General features: G+C 37.3%; 1 protein-coding gene across 11 annotated transcripts in view; it reads left to right on the top strand.

Annotated features, from left to right (window-relative positions):
- Positions 1–15,688, top strand: part of arhgef28a (Rho guanine nucleotide exchange factor (GEF) 28a) — a 96,816-nt gene that overhangs the window by 46,202 nt on the left and 34,926 nt on the right. For 6 of the 11 annotated variants that reach the window (XM_077231085.1, XM_077231079.1, XM_077231080.1 and 3 more), the window contains exons 5-13: positions 83–266; positions 416–605; positions 3,165–3,225; positions 4,512–4,558; positions 4,773–4,830; positions 11,798–11,898; positions 12,509–12,798; positions 14,908–15,124; positions 15,244–15,358. In XM_077231085.1, the coding sequence (XP_077087200.1) occupies positions 83–266; positions 416–605; positions 3,165–3,225; positions 4,512–4,558; positions 4,773–4,830; positions 11,798–11,898; positions 12,509–12,798; positions 14,908–15,124; positions 15,244–15,358 (1,263 nt within the window). The remainder of the gene's footprint in view (positions 1–82; positions 267–415; positions 606–3,164; positions 3,226–4,511; positions 4,559–4,772; positions 4,831–11,797; positions 11,899–12,508; positions 12,799–14,907; positions 15,125–15,243; positions 15,359–15,688) is intronic. The other 5 variants (XM_077231083.1, XM_077231086.1, XM_077231082.1 and 2 more) reach the window with 1 other exon arrangement.

Raw genomic sequence — 15,688 nt, 5'->3', positions numbered from 1 at the left:
ACAAGCCCTTTAATGCTTGTGATTTCATGATCACCTACATGATTTCCAAGTCTGATCACTTATCGTTCTCTGTCTCTTTCAGATCTCCTTCCCAGGGAAACGCCTCTACATGTGGCCGTACGTTTGGGGTTCCCGCACCTCAGTCACTTCCTCCTCCAGGAGTCTGAAGGTCAGAGGATGGTTTCCATAGCCAACAACGAAGGGCAGAGTCCCCTCACACTGGCTCAGAAGCATGGACACCCAGTGCTCATCAGCGCTCTAACAGAGTGAGTCACTCCATCCAGCCTGACACAATATAATATAATTAGATAACATCTTAAAAAGATCCACTAATCACTGATGTGTTACCTCAGTCATTGATCCAGTGTACAGTGTGGGCTGAGTTTCATGTGTCCTGTGACTGTGTTATGATCAGTCCCTCGAGTAGCAGTGCATGGAGGCCAGTGTGGATGTGTCAGATATGGACTGATGGTTCTCACCAGCTCCGTATCTGTCCCGTCACCAAATCTATTAGCCTGACTGTCAAACATGGCGCACAGATAGATGCACAAAGCAGCATCCAGCTGTTCAGAGAGAAGGGCAGAGACCCGGATACACTCGCACGGGTGAGTCTGCATTTCCATATGTACACAAATTTCAAGGAAAATCTTTTCTTGTGGAGCTATCTAAAGAATGTGGAAATCTCATGGTTATTGTTTGTAAAAGGAAGGATTTAGATAAACACACAAACAACAGACAGGAAGAGATGACTATTTTAACTAATATTTGGGGATTATTTTCAGGTTATAAAAACTCCTAGGATAAACCTAAACAGTCTGGTTTGAATTTAATTTTCATTGTTAATTGTTATCTCTAAAATCCTTGGTCATTTTTTATATCTTCCTGAAAAAGGAGAGTGTAAAGAGACATAACAATGGTTTTCAATATGTTTAACAGTAAGCATTTCTGATTATTTTCTGCTTTTGCTTTTGAAGAGTTTTTTTTACTATTTCTTGCGGCATTAAAAAATAGAAGTGCAAAAATGATGGCTGTTTTTGAACAGGTTTCACAAATACTCCCCCAATCTGCCAGTCATTCAGATCAAGGGGCCAAGGGTCAGCTGACTAGCATAGACTTAGGCCTCGTTCACACTGCAGGGGCTTAATACTCAACTCCGATTTTTTGAAAAAATCCGATTTTTTTGCAGGGCCATTCACATTTCCAATTAAATGCTACCTTTTGTGATCTCCTGTGTGAACGTGAACGTGAAATGACCCAGAAGTGACCCACATGCGCAGAAGAGTACTCAACGGTCAACGACGTCACTTGTTGTTTGCGGAAGTAGCTAAACATGGCCTGAATAGAGCTGTCCCCCCAAATATTAATTAAATCAGAAAGCTCGCTTCCCTTCCATTGACTGGTCTCAATGAGAAATTCTTCTCATTCCCGCCTACTTCAACGCAGAATTATGACGTTTGTCGCATATCAATGGTGTGTGGGTCGGATACATGTGACCTGGCCGTTCAGAATGAAGTCACATTTCAAAAGATCGGATACATATCAGATTTGGACCACATACCCAAGTGGCCTGGGTCGCATTTGAAAAGATCGGATCTGTGTCGTTCAGACTGTCATGAAAAGATCAGATACAGGTCGCATAGGGGCAAAAAAATCTGAATTGGGTCGTTTCAGCCTGCAGTGTGAACGTAGCCTTATTAGCCCCTGCTGGTAGATGCTGTAACTACACCATCTGGACCCCAAAATCCTTTTTCTCTATTGCTCGTTATTCCAAAGAATTCCAAATTAGCTGTCTATTCTGAATAAATAAACTTTATATAGTATAAGAACAGTTTCTGTATGTGCTAGCATACGATTCTTTTTAAAAATGGCCGGTGCCGGTGTTTCGTATGGCATGCATTCGGCCAATCAACATACACTTACCTCACTGGTAGTTCCTATTGTGCTGGGTTAGACCCTCCACTGGAGTGGGAGCTAATTTAGTCCTCACAAAAGGCGTTCCTGAAACTAAAATTGTTCCCAGTTCCTGTAGCATGTTCCTGTGGTGCGAACATGCCAAAAAGCTGGTACATCGTCCAGTAGTTATAGGAAATATGAAAACGTACCTCTGGTGCAAAAGGCCCTTTTTTTAATTGCACTGCAGGTAAAATAATCCCATTAGAAATGCACCTCTCAGCTGTCACCCCTCTCTCTACCCTCCCATTTTTCATCGGCCTTCTAGAAATAAACTGCTAAGGGCAAGTTACAGGAGAATGATGTGTGAAAGATTTTTATGAGCATATAAATGACTCAAGTCATAACTTTGGAAACTTTTATTACAGTTTACAGTATCATTTACAGGTGCTTCGAGCAGCAGACTGGTATTTCACCAGAGATCACCAGAGAGATTACAAGTGCTGTAAATCATATACCTGTGATGTTTCTCTAAACTATGCGTAATTGTACATTGTTTAAAAAGTAAATGTACAGTACCGTTCAAAAGTTTTTTTGTTTTTAAAAGAAGAGGCTGCATTTATTTAAACAAAAATAGAGTAAAAAAATTGTAATAAAATAACAGTTTTCTATTATAATATAATTTAAAAAGGTCAATTATGCCTGTGATGGCAAAGCTGTATTTTCAGCATCATTACTCCAGTCATCAGTGTCACATGATCTTTCAGAAATCATTCTGATATAAAGATTTAATGCTCAAGAAACATTCCTCCTTACTATCAATGTTGAAAATAGTTGTACTGCTTAATATTTTTTGTTGAAACTGTGATATGTTTTAATTGATTTAAATTAGAAACACTATGCTATTGTAACATAAATGTCTTTACTGTCAATTTTGATCAATTTAATGCATCGTTTCTGAATAAAATCATTAATTTCTTTAAAAAAAAACTGACCCCAAACTTTTGAATGATAGTGTACATCCCGCAAAACGAGATGTTTAAAATGCTTTGTTTTTGTTTTTTGGATTTCCATCTAAAACAAGTTCAGATAGTAATTTAATAATTGTATCAACCCATAACAAAATATGAGTTTATGGTCAGACTTGAAGTTTTACAGCTATTTCTTTTCCCTTATGTGAATTATTCACAATGCATTTTAACCAGAAATCAACATTTTCTTCTTGATCCAAACACAAATGTGATTCTGTATGAACCCTGACACGCGTGTTCCAGGTGGTGCGACTGAGCGACTCGTCTGAGTGGAGTGTGCACACCTCTGATGTATGTGATGCAGGTAAGCCAGAGCTCATTCTAATGCATTTTACTCAAATTCATAGACTGTCTGTCTGTCAACATTTTTGCCCTTTTTAGCAACAATGAACTCAATCCAACTATTAAGCTAAAATGTTACAGCTTAAGATTTCAACTGATATTTGTTGGTTTCTGGAAATGAGATATAAGCCGTGTGGTGAGAATTCAAACTCCACAGGATCACAGCTGGCCATAATGATCATATTATTATTTTTCACTTTATTTTACTCCTCCTGTCTTGGTTTTATTTTATGACTAGTTTCTATATTTTGCTCTCGCCAAGGTCTTATCACGTTTCATCCTGCTGATGGGATAAATTTTCCTTTCTTCTGGCTCTCATCCACCCTCAATACCTCCTTCTGTTATTTCACTTTTTCTGTTTGTCTCTTGTTCCTTTCCCTCTTCTTGACCCCAGTTCTCTCCACACCCGTCTCTCTCTCTCTCTCTCTCTCTCTCTCTCTCTCTCTCTCTCTCTCTCTCTCTCTCTCTCTCTCTCTCTCTCTCTCTCTCTCTCTCTCTCTCTCTCTCTCTCTCTCTCTCTCTCTCTCTCTCTCTCTCTCTCGCTCACTGTCTGTCACTGTGAGTTAGGTCTGGCAGGGTTGTTGGAGTACATTGGGTGAATTTGGCTCAGTCAGGAGGACATTGTGGTAGAATGTGGGATGAGGAGCACACACACACACACACACACACACACACACACACACACACACATACACACACACACACACACACACACACACACACACACACACACACACACACACACACACACACACACACACACACACACACACACAGAGCAGTCTTTGTGAGGGACCTCCGGCTGGTTTCCCAAACATGTCCAGTATGAGGAGACACATTCCTCCTGGGTGGGCTGAGAAGACAGAGACAGAGTTTGGGAGGGGTAAGACAGGACAAAATGAAAAAATACTCTGCCTACAGTTGGACTAATGAAGAAGAAATGGCATGATGTAAATGCTATAAAGAGATGCTTATGGAGATTGCCAGCTTTTCTGCCAGGCATTTGACAGCAGGAGCCTCAGCAGGTTTAGTCTCTGTGACCTTTTGACCTTAATGTGAAGGCATTTCCTGTCACTGCTCAACATGGTGATGGGTGTTTTAAGGTTTAAAATCGAGAGTCGTGTTTGTGCTTGTTTTTGCTTCTTTAGGTTGGTTGAGATGGTGTCCATTTATGATTTACTCAAGTTTGGCAATTGTGTACATGTGAAAATCAATTTTTATGTTGTATTTGTTGTTTCTGCTCCTCAGATCTGAACAGTCAGCTGAGAATTGAGGACCAAACCCTGGTGGATAGTGTAAGAGTTATGTTTGTGTTTGAGTGTGTATAAATCAATTCCTGGAATCAGAACCACAATAATGGATCACTTAGTCTTCTTTAGACCGGCCATATGTGCTCTTGTGGGTGTTTTCTGTTTGCTAATACCTGTGTTCTTATTTTGTCTCTGTTTTTGTTCTTCAAAACAGTTGAATTGTGATGTGTGAGTTTGTTTTTGTTATCGTGTTTTTCAGGTCTTTGAAGAACAGCTTGTTCTCTGCCTAGATGAAGAGGACGAAGATCTAAACTCGGGTATACACATGCATCCATTCATTTACTGATATGTGACCTGATCCAGCAAAATGAGTCACAGTGACCCAAATTTCAAAATTCAGATTTTGGTATTAATGGAAAGAGGAGTCCATAAGCTTTCAAATGATATCCTAGTCAAAGTCATACCTTGAATGGTTTTAAAGATATACACATTTGAATTATGGTCGTCTGCACGTCCAACTGAAAACCTGAAAAAATTGCTTTTAAAGTTTTTTGCCCGTTTTTTGTTGATATCATTTAAAACCCATTGCATTTAAAGGGATAAACTATTCATTTTACATCTTAATTTGACCAAAGACATTAATATATATATATATATATATATATATATATATATATATATATATATATATATATATATATATATATAAAATGCTATTAAACCAGGCTGAAGCTCAAATTATTTTAAAGTTTTTATTTGAATAAATAATTTAAAAGTTTCTTTTACAAAAATTTACTAAAATCAGAAAGATTGAAAAGAGGTGCTACATTTTTGCTTGAGAGAGAGGGTGTGTGTGTCTGTTTGTGTGTGTGTGTGTGTGTGTGTGTGTGTGTGTGTGTGTGTGTGTGTGTGTGTGTGTGTGTGTGTGTGTGTGTGTGTGTGTGTGTGTGTGTTTGGTGTGTTTGGTGTGTGTGAGAGAGAAAGTGAGAGAGGCAGAGAGACAAGGAAACAGAGATCAAATAATGCTAGTCTATGCAATCATATCTTAGTAAATAGCTACACTCATTCACATTTGCACTCACTCATATCCATACACAGTAAATACACTCACCCAGATTCAAATTTGACATTAAATTCACCTTTCAGCTCTTTTCTTCTAAGCTGGGCAGGGAGAGGGACAACATACTTTCTCAACTGGCGGTTTTGGCCAAATCTCATGGATATTTTTGTACAGATAAAGGCCATTGCACACTGAGTCTGAAATTCGCATCCGAAATTTCCGCACGTTAAAAAAAAAATTAGACCTCATGTTATGTCAATCACGCTTGCTCATTGTCTACGAAATTTTCATCCGTTATATAAAAAAAAAATCGTAAGTTTTTCGCATCCGTAGCAAGCAGTTTGAATGATGTGCTGACAATTAGGAGCCACCGAATCAATACGAAAAAACTCATACGAAAAAATACGGACTCAGTGAAACTATTATTTCGTTGTTTTTCCACATAATTTGCCCATATTTTAAAATGGAACGTTGCGACTTCCGACTCATTTCGCCAGATCGGGTCACATATGTGTTTTATTTTGAAAGATATATAACTAATAATAGTTGACTATGTTTTAATGCATTTTTGACTACATAAATGCAGCATTGGTGAGCATAAGAGACTTTTTCAAAAACATTAAACATTTTACCAACCCCAAACTTGCTACTTTAAAAGTCAGTGTTTTGTTGCACTGGAAACAGTATTATTTAGTATTTCATAACCATTTATGGACATGGAATCTCATAAGAGAACACTCAACAGTAGCAGCAACTCAAATAGTGTTTTACACCAAAGGTTAGTTACAATTGGTGTTAGCATGTTGCTAAGCTAACAGTGTGATACTCAAATAAACATAAAACAATATAGCAGACACAAATATTGGGTACAATAACTGATTTTAATGTTTTCCATCTCATAGTGCCATCTTGGGTTTCATTTCTCACTGAACTTGTTGCAATGCATTATGGTGCATTAGAATGCTGCCTTAGACGTTGGCCAAAAGAAGTTACTACAGTATGGCAGGCAGCATTATTAAGTTGCTGAATGTTTGGAACAGCCTTCTGCTGTACCTCGTATCTGTAAGGTTTTGAACAGAGCATTTAAGAATTTTAAGTGTTCTAATATGGGGAAAGGTGGATGCATGTGTCAGTACCAACAAGGAACTGTGATGTTGTCGACTATCTTTGCTTTATGTTGTGTACGTGCATGCATGAGGATTATTGAATACGTAGAAGTCATGAATTTTCTTATTGGATTGATGTTAACTTAATTACATCAACATTTTGTTTGGCACCATCTGTTTGGCTAAAGAAGTAGCATAAAGAATGAACGGGAAAGTGTTTAATTTAAGAGGATTCTTTGAGGTTTGAGCAATATCATGTTCATTCAAAACAGACGTCTTGTGTTTTTTATCATACTCTCAGTGTATTACAAGTACAATTACAAAGTAGCAGGCACTGGCAACTGAACATACTCATTTTCCATCTAAATGAAATAGTGCAGGCCTTCTGTTCAGTGTTCATTGATTAGTTTGTTGTTGTTGCTCATGGGGAAGAAGTGCCTTCTGGATTTCAGGCACTGCTTTTGCTCTTATGTATCTGCTGTCCTTGGTTTAAAATGGTAATCAATTTTTTTAGTCTTTTAGAGGAACAAAGGGAGATTTATAGCTCAGCAAGGAGGACAGAGGATGGGGCTCTTTTCTTTTGAGACAGCATTGGCCCCTTCATCCGAACCACCCTCTCACACACACATGCACATTCACAGTTTCAACTGTAAAGTGGAGGAAGGAATGTTAACAAGCTTCGATTTTTAAACCTGCACAAAAGCTGACATTTAAAATGATGCTTTAAAATTTAGCCCGTCCCACAGAACGCGTTCCTCATCCTAATACAGAGGCTCTTACTGATTTCGCCCAGTTACCCTAATGTAGCAAAATGAATCCCAAACAGGCCTATGTGTACCTCAGGGGTTACTTTAGTAGGTTATATGAGTCTTTGGACAGATTTGTTTGGGAAAGCCTAGAAAAAAAGACTTGTTAATATCTTTTTTTTTCTTTGTTTTTGGAAAACAAAAGGAAAGAAAACTGTGTGTGTGTAAGCCTTGTCAGTTTTTGAGGAAGAACATTGTATGACCTGTGGATGATATTTCATACTTGCTGAGATTAGGTGATACAATTATTTAAAATGAATTACAAATTAATAAATATTAAACATTCAAATGATTAAATATTACAATCATTAAATTGCACCACATAAAAGATGCAGATGTCTTTGCCAAATGACTTTGGGTTGATCAACCTCAAGTTGTAATTGTAGTATAACTGTGTATATATATATTTTTTTCGCTTTTAACTTTGTTTTTTTTTTACCTCAAACTTCTGAAAAGTAGTATAGGGTCTTGCTCATGATAATGGATCTAGGAATATTTATTAATTTATTCAATGATAACATGCAGTCACATGCACATATGCAACCTATTTTCATCATCTTTTTACTGAACTATTATTCCTCCATTTCTTGTTTTAAACACAAACTCAGTCTCTCACACGGACGGTTAGCCACTAAAAACTCTGGAGGCAGAGGGAGGAGAGAGTTGGGGTTGGAGCCCAGATTTCACGAGAGACTAAAACAGTCACTCTCCACAGAAAAGAGAAGGCCCGACTGGAAGCAAACTGTTTTGGAGGGCTCTATTTAAACTGAATGGACAATGCTAGAAATGAAGGAATAAGAACACGGACAAGAGGATATAAGAAAAAAGGAATTAAGTTCATTTTTGTTTACTCCCCTTTACCTATCTGGAGATCTTTCTTCTTAAGGAGAATTTTCTAAAGAACTGCACACAGACATACATAAGTATTGAGTTGCAGCGCACTCATTGTATCATGTAGAAATCCGAACTTGTGAAATGAAAGTCTTTTTTGGCTTTTAAGACGTTTGGTGGGTTGAACGAGTCTGCTGTTTGGATTGCTGGAACACATGTTCCCACTGAAGGATGGACACATACAGACACGGAGTGGTTCTCTAGCAGAGACTGAATGTCCACCACATGCAGAGAGAAATACCTCTCGAGTCTTGACTCAGGCTCACACACACCTGGCTGTAATACTGCATTTTAAAAGTTCCTGGCTGGTGGTGACATGGTATTTTAACTAGTAGACATTGGCTTTCATGTGTGGTGTTTAAGTCTTTTAGTGGGGTTGATTTTGTGAGTTGAATAGAGTCTCTGTCGGGTTGAGTTTGTGCTGCGAAATTAGATGCGATATGTTTGTATATACTTGGGATTTGGAGGATTGAGTTTGTAGGATTTGAGGTTGATTTGGTCTGTGTGGGTTCAGTTTTTTAGGATCAAGTTTTATTTTGCTGTGGATCAGTTTATTTCAATATTATATTATTTAAATTATTATTTTATTATTTACAAATATAAGTCTATTTTTGTTTTAATAACTTAAGTTTTCGGTAACAATCAGTTCTCCATTAGGAGTGTTGATTTTTCCAGGAACAGAGAAAAAGAGAGCTAACATTATAGTAAAGATTTCCAGGCAAAATATCAGATGAAAAATTTTAACAAGCTCCCAGAATTGATTAAGTCAATTTGTTTGTACAGCTTTTAATACATTTAAGAACATGTTCTGGATTAGAATGTGGTCCACTACTCTGGGATTGTTATTGAAATTAATGAATGTGTGTTGCAACTCCGTTTGGCCCATCCTTGTACTGTTTTTGAGGGGATGCATGACTCATTTCTGCCTCTAAGTTGCATTAAAAAAGGTTGTTTTGTATCATGAATTTATGAAAAATAATGATGCAGATTTTTGTCTCACAGTGAAATTGCAGTTTGCTATATTATTTGTTTATAAAGACTGAGGGAAGGACCGGGACCTCATGTGGTTTTATTAGCGTGTATGGTTAATGATTCCTAAACCTTGGCTGACCTTCCAGATTCCTACAGACACCTTAGTTTGAAAATCCCTCTGTCGTGCTCTCCCAGGTCCAGTTTGAGTCCTGACTCTGTCTGTAACAAAAAAAGTGGGAGTATAGAGTGTCGAGTCTAAGCCCACCTTCTCCGACACACACACAAACACACACAGACTCATCTGCTCAAGGCTTATCTGTGGAATCTGCATTTTTTGGAAAGGTGTTCTCAAACTCCTCGGTAACTGCTTGGTGATTTTACTGTCATGCGTTTCGCAAAACGGGGCAGTTGAGGAAAATTAAAAACATGGACTCTGACTCAGACTCTCCATTTAACTACTCATGGCCATCCTTCCCAAAGATGAGAATCCGGAGACGGACATCAAAAGCAGGTAACTAGAGAGTAAGGGGGAGAGAGAGAGAGAGAAAACCGGTCTGTACGAATGATGTGTGCAACAAAGACACACATATACAATGCATGAAGAAAGCATACATACACAACCTGAAAGTCTTTGTTTGTCTCTCATGACTTTGTGTTTGTGTGTTTTTGTCTAAGTGATTCAATTGTTTTTGGTCTATGGTGCAGGGCAGCGTTACAGGCTTAATTCAGCCATGAGTCAGAGCTCAAATAGCTGGTACAGCTTCGAGCCAGTGAGATGTTTTTGATAGGGCATTACAGTGGTCATTCCACTGGTGTTGCTCTTTCCTTTCTCCCCTCAAAAATATGTATGGTCATCCTGTGTAGTCAAAGGTATTATCCGAAAAGGGTAAAGGAAAAACTTCACTGCCAGTCACATGACAAATTAAGTGAGTCGTCAGCATTCATCATTTGAAACCAAAACTCATTCAGCTTTTGGAAAACAGGTATTATTTTAGTTTTATAAATGCAGTACTTTTACGGTGTTTCCATGTTACACATGCGAACTGTTATGGTGTTTCCTGTAGATGTGTGATTCACCAAGTAATCTAAATGAGTAGTGTGTGTGTGTGTGTGTATGCATGGAGAGGAATGAAACTGAGTTGACGTCAGTATCTGGTTTTTCCGTTGTTGTTGGAATGCCTTCACATGTATCCTTCATGACAGGGTGCCCCTGCAAGTTATTGGTTTCTCACTTTTGCTTAAAGATATTGTACACACAGTTGATTACATGCCAACGTATACACATCTTTCCCTTGAAATGTAATCTTGGTGTGTTTGTTTGACAGTGTCGGTGAAAAATTTTGTAATCGTGAAAATTTTTGTAATTTAAATGGATACACTTGTGTAAGTTTGTGTTTCTGCACATACCTGTAAAGATAATTACAAATGTGCGTGAAAAAAGACTGAATGTCTGTTTCTTCTATTTTCTTCACACACTGCACCACTTTGTCTGCATTGGGACCATAAATTCTGTGTGTGTGCCCAGAAAAGGATTTATTATTATTTAGATTTAGGATATTTTTATGGAAATCTCAGTTATTTTTTATTTAAGCAAATAGCAGATTTGCTTAAGTAATTGCTCTTTTTTGTGTGTTTGAATAAAAGTGCCAGCTAAATGAATATATGTAAATATAGATGAGACGGTAAAATGTAATGTATCATGGCAATGTAATGTAATGTAATGTGTTATGGCAAAGCTGAATTTTCACCATTATTACTCCAATGTCACATGATCTGATTTGCTGCTCAAGAAACATTTCTTATTATTGTCAGTGTTGAAAATAGTTGAGCTACGTAATATTTTTATTATTATTATTATTTCAGGATTATTTGATTTGAATTAAAAGTGCAAAAGAAAAACATGTATGTGAAATAGAAATCTTTTGCAATATATAAAATGTCTTTACTGTCACTTTTGATCAATTCGATGCATCCTTGCTGAATGAAAGTACTAAAATGAAAAAATGAAAGTAACTGAAAGTATTTCTTTTTTTTTTTAATCTTTAAGACTCCAAATTTCTGAACGGTAGTGTAGGACTGTAATGAGAAATTTAAAGAAATAAAAATGCACAGGGAAATATAGAGTTAACTGTGCGAAAGTAAAGTAAATGCCTCCTTAAAAAAACCCAGACATTTTAACTGCTGTAAAGAGACTGTGCTGTTGTGCTATTTTATATTTTACTGGTTTCTTCTGCCATCTTGGCATTTCGATATTGTCAAAACACATGCGTGCACATCATTTTCCAGAGAACAGAACATAAGCAGAAGCAGAAGCATGTGAAGTGACAGCTGTTATTTACATTGTTTTTATTAGCTAACTTTTAAATATCATTGACACTGGATTTCCATCCAGTTGTATTGACACACATGCATCAGTTTGACAGTGTGTTTTTGTTTGTTTTTTTGACAGAGAAGTTGTGTTCGTCCCCTGGTTCCTGTCCTCCGTTTCCCCTTCACTCCTCAGGCGCTGCTGCCGTCAGGCTCACGGCCATGCTCAGAGGCACCACTAAGGTCAGACGCCACACATATCGCTGCTCCTACAGATCAGATCGTTCACTATGCCAGATCTACAGACACTCCAAATCCCGTCTCCTCCCTTCATTTAGTGCCTTTATCTTTTGATTGATCTCTGTGAAAGTCTTGGGGAAAGTCTTTATTTGATCTTGCATATTGTAGCCAGAACTGTAGACACAACTCTTTTACTTCCACAAAAGTCTATTGATTTGATTTACAGAATGAGATGTCAGGGTTTGTATTTCAATTCTTAGATCCAGTGATAAAAGAACCATGACTTTGAGTTTGACTATATTAAAGGGATAGTTCACCCAAAAATGAAAATTCTGTCATCATTTGCTTACCTTTATGATTTTATTTCTTCTGCTCAACACAAAAGAAGATATTTTTTAAAAATAAAATGAAAGTCATGTGATGTTTTGGAATTTTTTTTACTTTCACTGTATGGGAAAAAAGAAAAGAAGTTGTACAGGTTTTTTTTTTAACAATGTGACGGTGAGTAAATTTTGACAGATTTTTTTTATTTTTGTGTGAACTACCCTTTTGAATGAATATATTGCCATTGTCCTGTTTCATTAAAATATATTTGTTTTCTCTTCTAATGTAGGACAATGACCTCAATATGAAGTACAATGTTACAGGTGTCACAGAGGACAGTTCTATGACAGATAGTGGCGTGTGGCGAATGTCAGATACAGGGGTCTTATCACCTGGGACAATAGATATGCATCCAGCTATTAAAGATGATGACGGGCAGAGAGGACGGCATCCCGGCTCTCGTTCTTTCTCTCCCACCTCTCCAGCGGGACTAATGCTGGATAGACTCATGCGTGCCACACGACCTGCTGAACTGACCTATAACAGTTCAAGCTCACCGACAGAGTCATGTGACCTAAGGTAAGCATACTAACATTGATGTTTTGGTGTGTCCATCAATTAATTCAGGAGGTGTTTAAAAACTTGACACTTTACTCTATACACTGTCCTTTAAAATTCTGGTGTCTGTAAGATTTTTTAATGTCTTTGAAAGAAGACTGTTTACCTATGTTACCAATGTTTAAGTCATTTGTAGCATTAAAAATGTTTTTACTGTCACTTTTGATCAATTCAATGCATCCTTGCTGAATAAAAAAATCAATTTGAATTTAATTCCTTTAAGAAAAAGAGTGTACCAACCCCAAACTTATAAATGGTTTTGTTTACATACTCACTTTATACTTCTTAAACTATAGTATAGAAGTAGCCAAATCAGACAGATGCCAGAATGCACAGGTTGCGTAACATGAGACAACAACACAGACTACATTAAATGCAGGTTCACTTACAGCAAGAATGAACATGATTTGTGCTGACCACGAGTGTTTTGGTCAAGGAATTATTGGCTGCAAAGAAAACATTTTAAGGACATTTTGTTAACTTATGTACAATAACATACATTTTACTGTATTGGGTCACCACTTGCTTTCTGGAGCAAAACCTGCTGAGAACCAGACAGACAAACAAAAAACAAACCCAGGGCAAACTAGGGCTGGGCGATAAAACGATGATTATATTTTTTCTCGATAAAAGGATAACAAAAGTTTGATAAATGATCGATAAAATGTTTATGCGGCAAAAGTGGAACAAAACAGCACTACTCATTTGTACCACGCCACAAACAAACAATTTATCTGCTCGGCTCAAACGGCAGCGCGAACCTATAGTAGATGCGTTTACTCGCTGTTCGGTCTCGATCACACGTCCACTAAACAGCGCCGTGAGATCCAGTGAGAAGCACTTGATTTCAGTAAAGAACACAAATGTGTCTGTGATTTAAACTAGTTTAAACAGCACTGACATTCTCAACAGCATTGACAAACATGATAAACATTGTGCCATTAACCAGTTAGAAGGCTTTTTAATCTACAAATCACCATAATTTACCATGGATTCACTGTGGTAACATTAACTGCACCATGGTATTGTGGCAGATATGTGGGATATCAAATTTTATTATATTATGAATGTAGACATGTATTAAATGTATAAAAGGATTAATTACAATATTTTTGTTATTAATTCTATAGCATTTGTATTTATTACTAAATGTATTTAGGCTACTGTTTATAATACAAATACCATAGAAACGACATTTTACCATGGTAGTGACTGTGAGGTGCTATATGCGTGGTTTTACCATTGGCTATTATGATCTAAATGTATGATACTATGTATGACCAATGGTTAAGTCCTAACTCTAAACTAAAACTAAATTTTACCCTATTTTTTTTATTAATTTTTATAGATGTTACTGTTTTTGTTAATGAACATAAATCATAAATCATCCAACTCAAGCTACTGATACTGTCAAATGTGCATTTCTAGGATTCAAAACTGTAGGCATATTAATATTGCAGTCTGCACTGCAAACTCTGCTAAAGATACATCCATGCCATCAAAGTCAGGCAACACAAACCTGTGTCATGATTCGAAATAATTAGAACATGCAGAAACTAATATTTCTATTAAGATTTTAAGAAAAAATGAAAACTGAATTTTTTACCTCAGATTTGTGAAATGTTCACCTGTTTGACAAGTGTTTGTCATGTTCTGACAATTAAGAGTAGTTTAAAACCAGAATTAACTCCCTGGTTTCTACATCTTTCACTCAGGAGCAAAAAAATAACTGCTTTTAAACTTAAAAGAAGTCATTTTTACATTTATTGTGAAAATTATTGATATCAACTGATATGAAAAATTTGATTGTGATAGTTTTGGGGCCATATCGCCCAGTTCTATGGCAAACTAAGAAGTTACCTTGCCCTGTTTGCAATTGCCCAATAAAGCAGGAATGTAGTTTTTATGCACAATTCCAGAATCAATTTGAAAAATGTTTCCATTATTCGAAAACTTGCCGTGAGATAAGAGTTGTTGGAAGAGTATTTGTACCAAACACAAAATGTATGAATTATTCACAATGTGCAAGTGATGCTAGTCTTACTTATAGTGGTTGTTGAGAATTTTTAGAAGTCCAATCCTCTCTCTAAGCCCGAGTCTGGTGGCCTTGGAAATGGACAGCGAGGAGGATGATGATGATGACATTTTAATGAAGAAGCCCCTCCCCCAGCCACAGCCTGAGCTCAAAAACAGCGGAGATGAGCAGATTATGTTTAGTCCCGCCCCTGTTCTTACCTGTACACGTTCTCACTCTGCCTCCTCTGCCTGTAACCCCACTCCTGCAAAGGTACCATAGCTATTTTCCTTTACATACAGTGAGACAGACTATACATGATGATCATTACATTTTTGAGCACTGAGATCAGCTGTGTGCAAACTGAGTGAAAATATTATTTCTTTCCTCAGGATATTGAGCAGGGCATCCGTCTGCGTTCGTATTCCTACACCTCCCCTAAAATCAGCCTGCTGCCTCCACGATTCAGTAGGGATGCCCATCCTCCACCCACCAACCTCAACCAGGGTCAGATCCTCTAACATCTCACATTACCTGCATTAGTTCCCACATGACATACATGGTTTTTTTTTTCTCCCAGGGTTAGCCTTTCTTAGGGACAGATGACAGGAAGTCAAGTTAAATATGAAAAGAAAAATCAGGATGCATGGGTAGATTTTACAGATTTGGTTATACTGAGATATTTCTATCACATATCAAATTTGAAGTCGTGAAAGCATCATTTGTTTCTTCTCTTTGCTGGAAATGACTGAGCTTAGTGGTCATTACATCTCTTGTATTTCCTGTCTAGTCTGTTATAAGCATGATGAGCTTTTAAGGGATGATGGGATTTGTAAC

This window comes from Siphateles boraxobius, unplaced genomic scaffold (genome assembly GCF_051911475.1).
Source record: "Siphateles boraxobius isolate OS27281-9 unplaced genomic scaffold, OSU_SipBor_1 16, whole genome shotgun sequence".
Lineage (NCBI taxonomy): Eukaryota > Metazoa > Chordata > Actinopteri > Cypriniformes > Leuciscidae > Siphateles > Siphateles boraxobius.
This window is presented reverse-complemented; position numbering and strand designations above follow the sequence as displayed.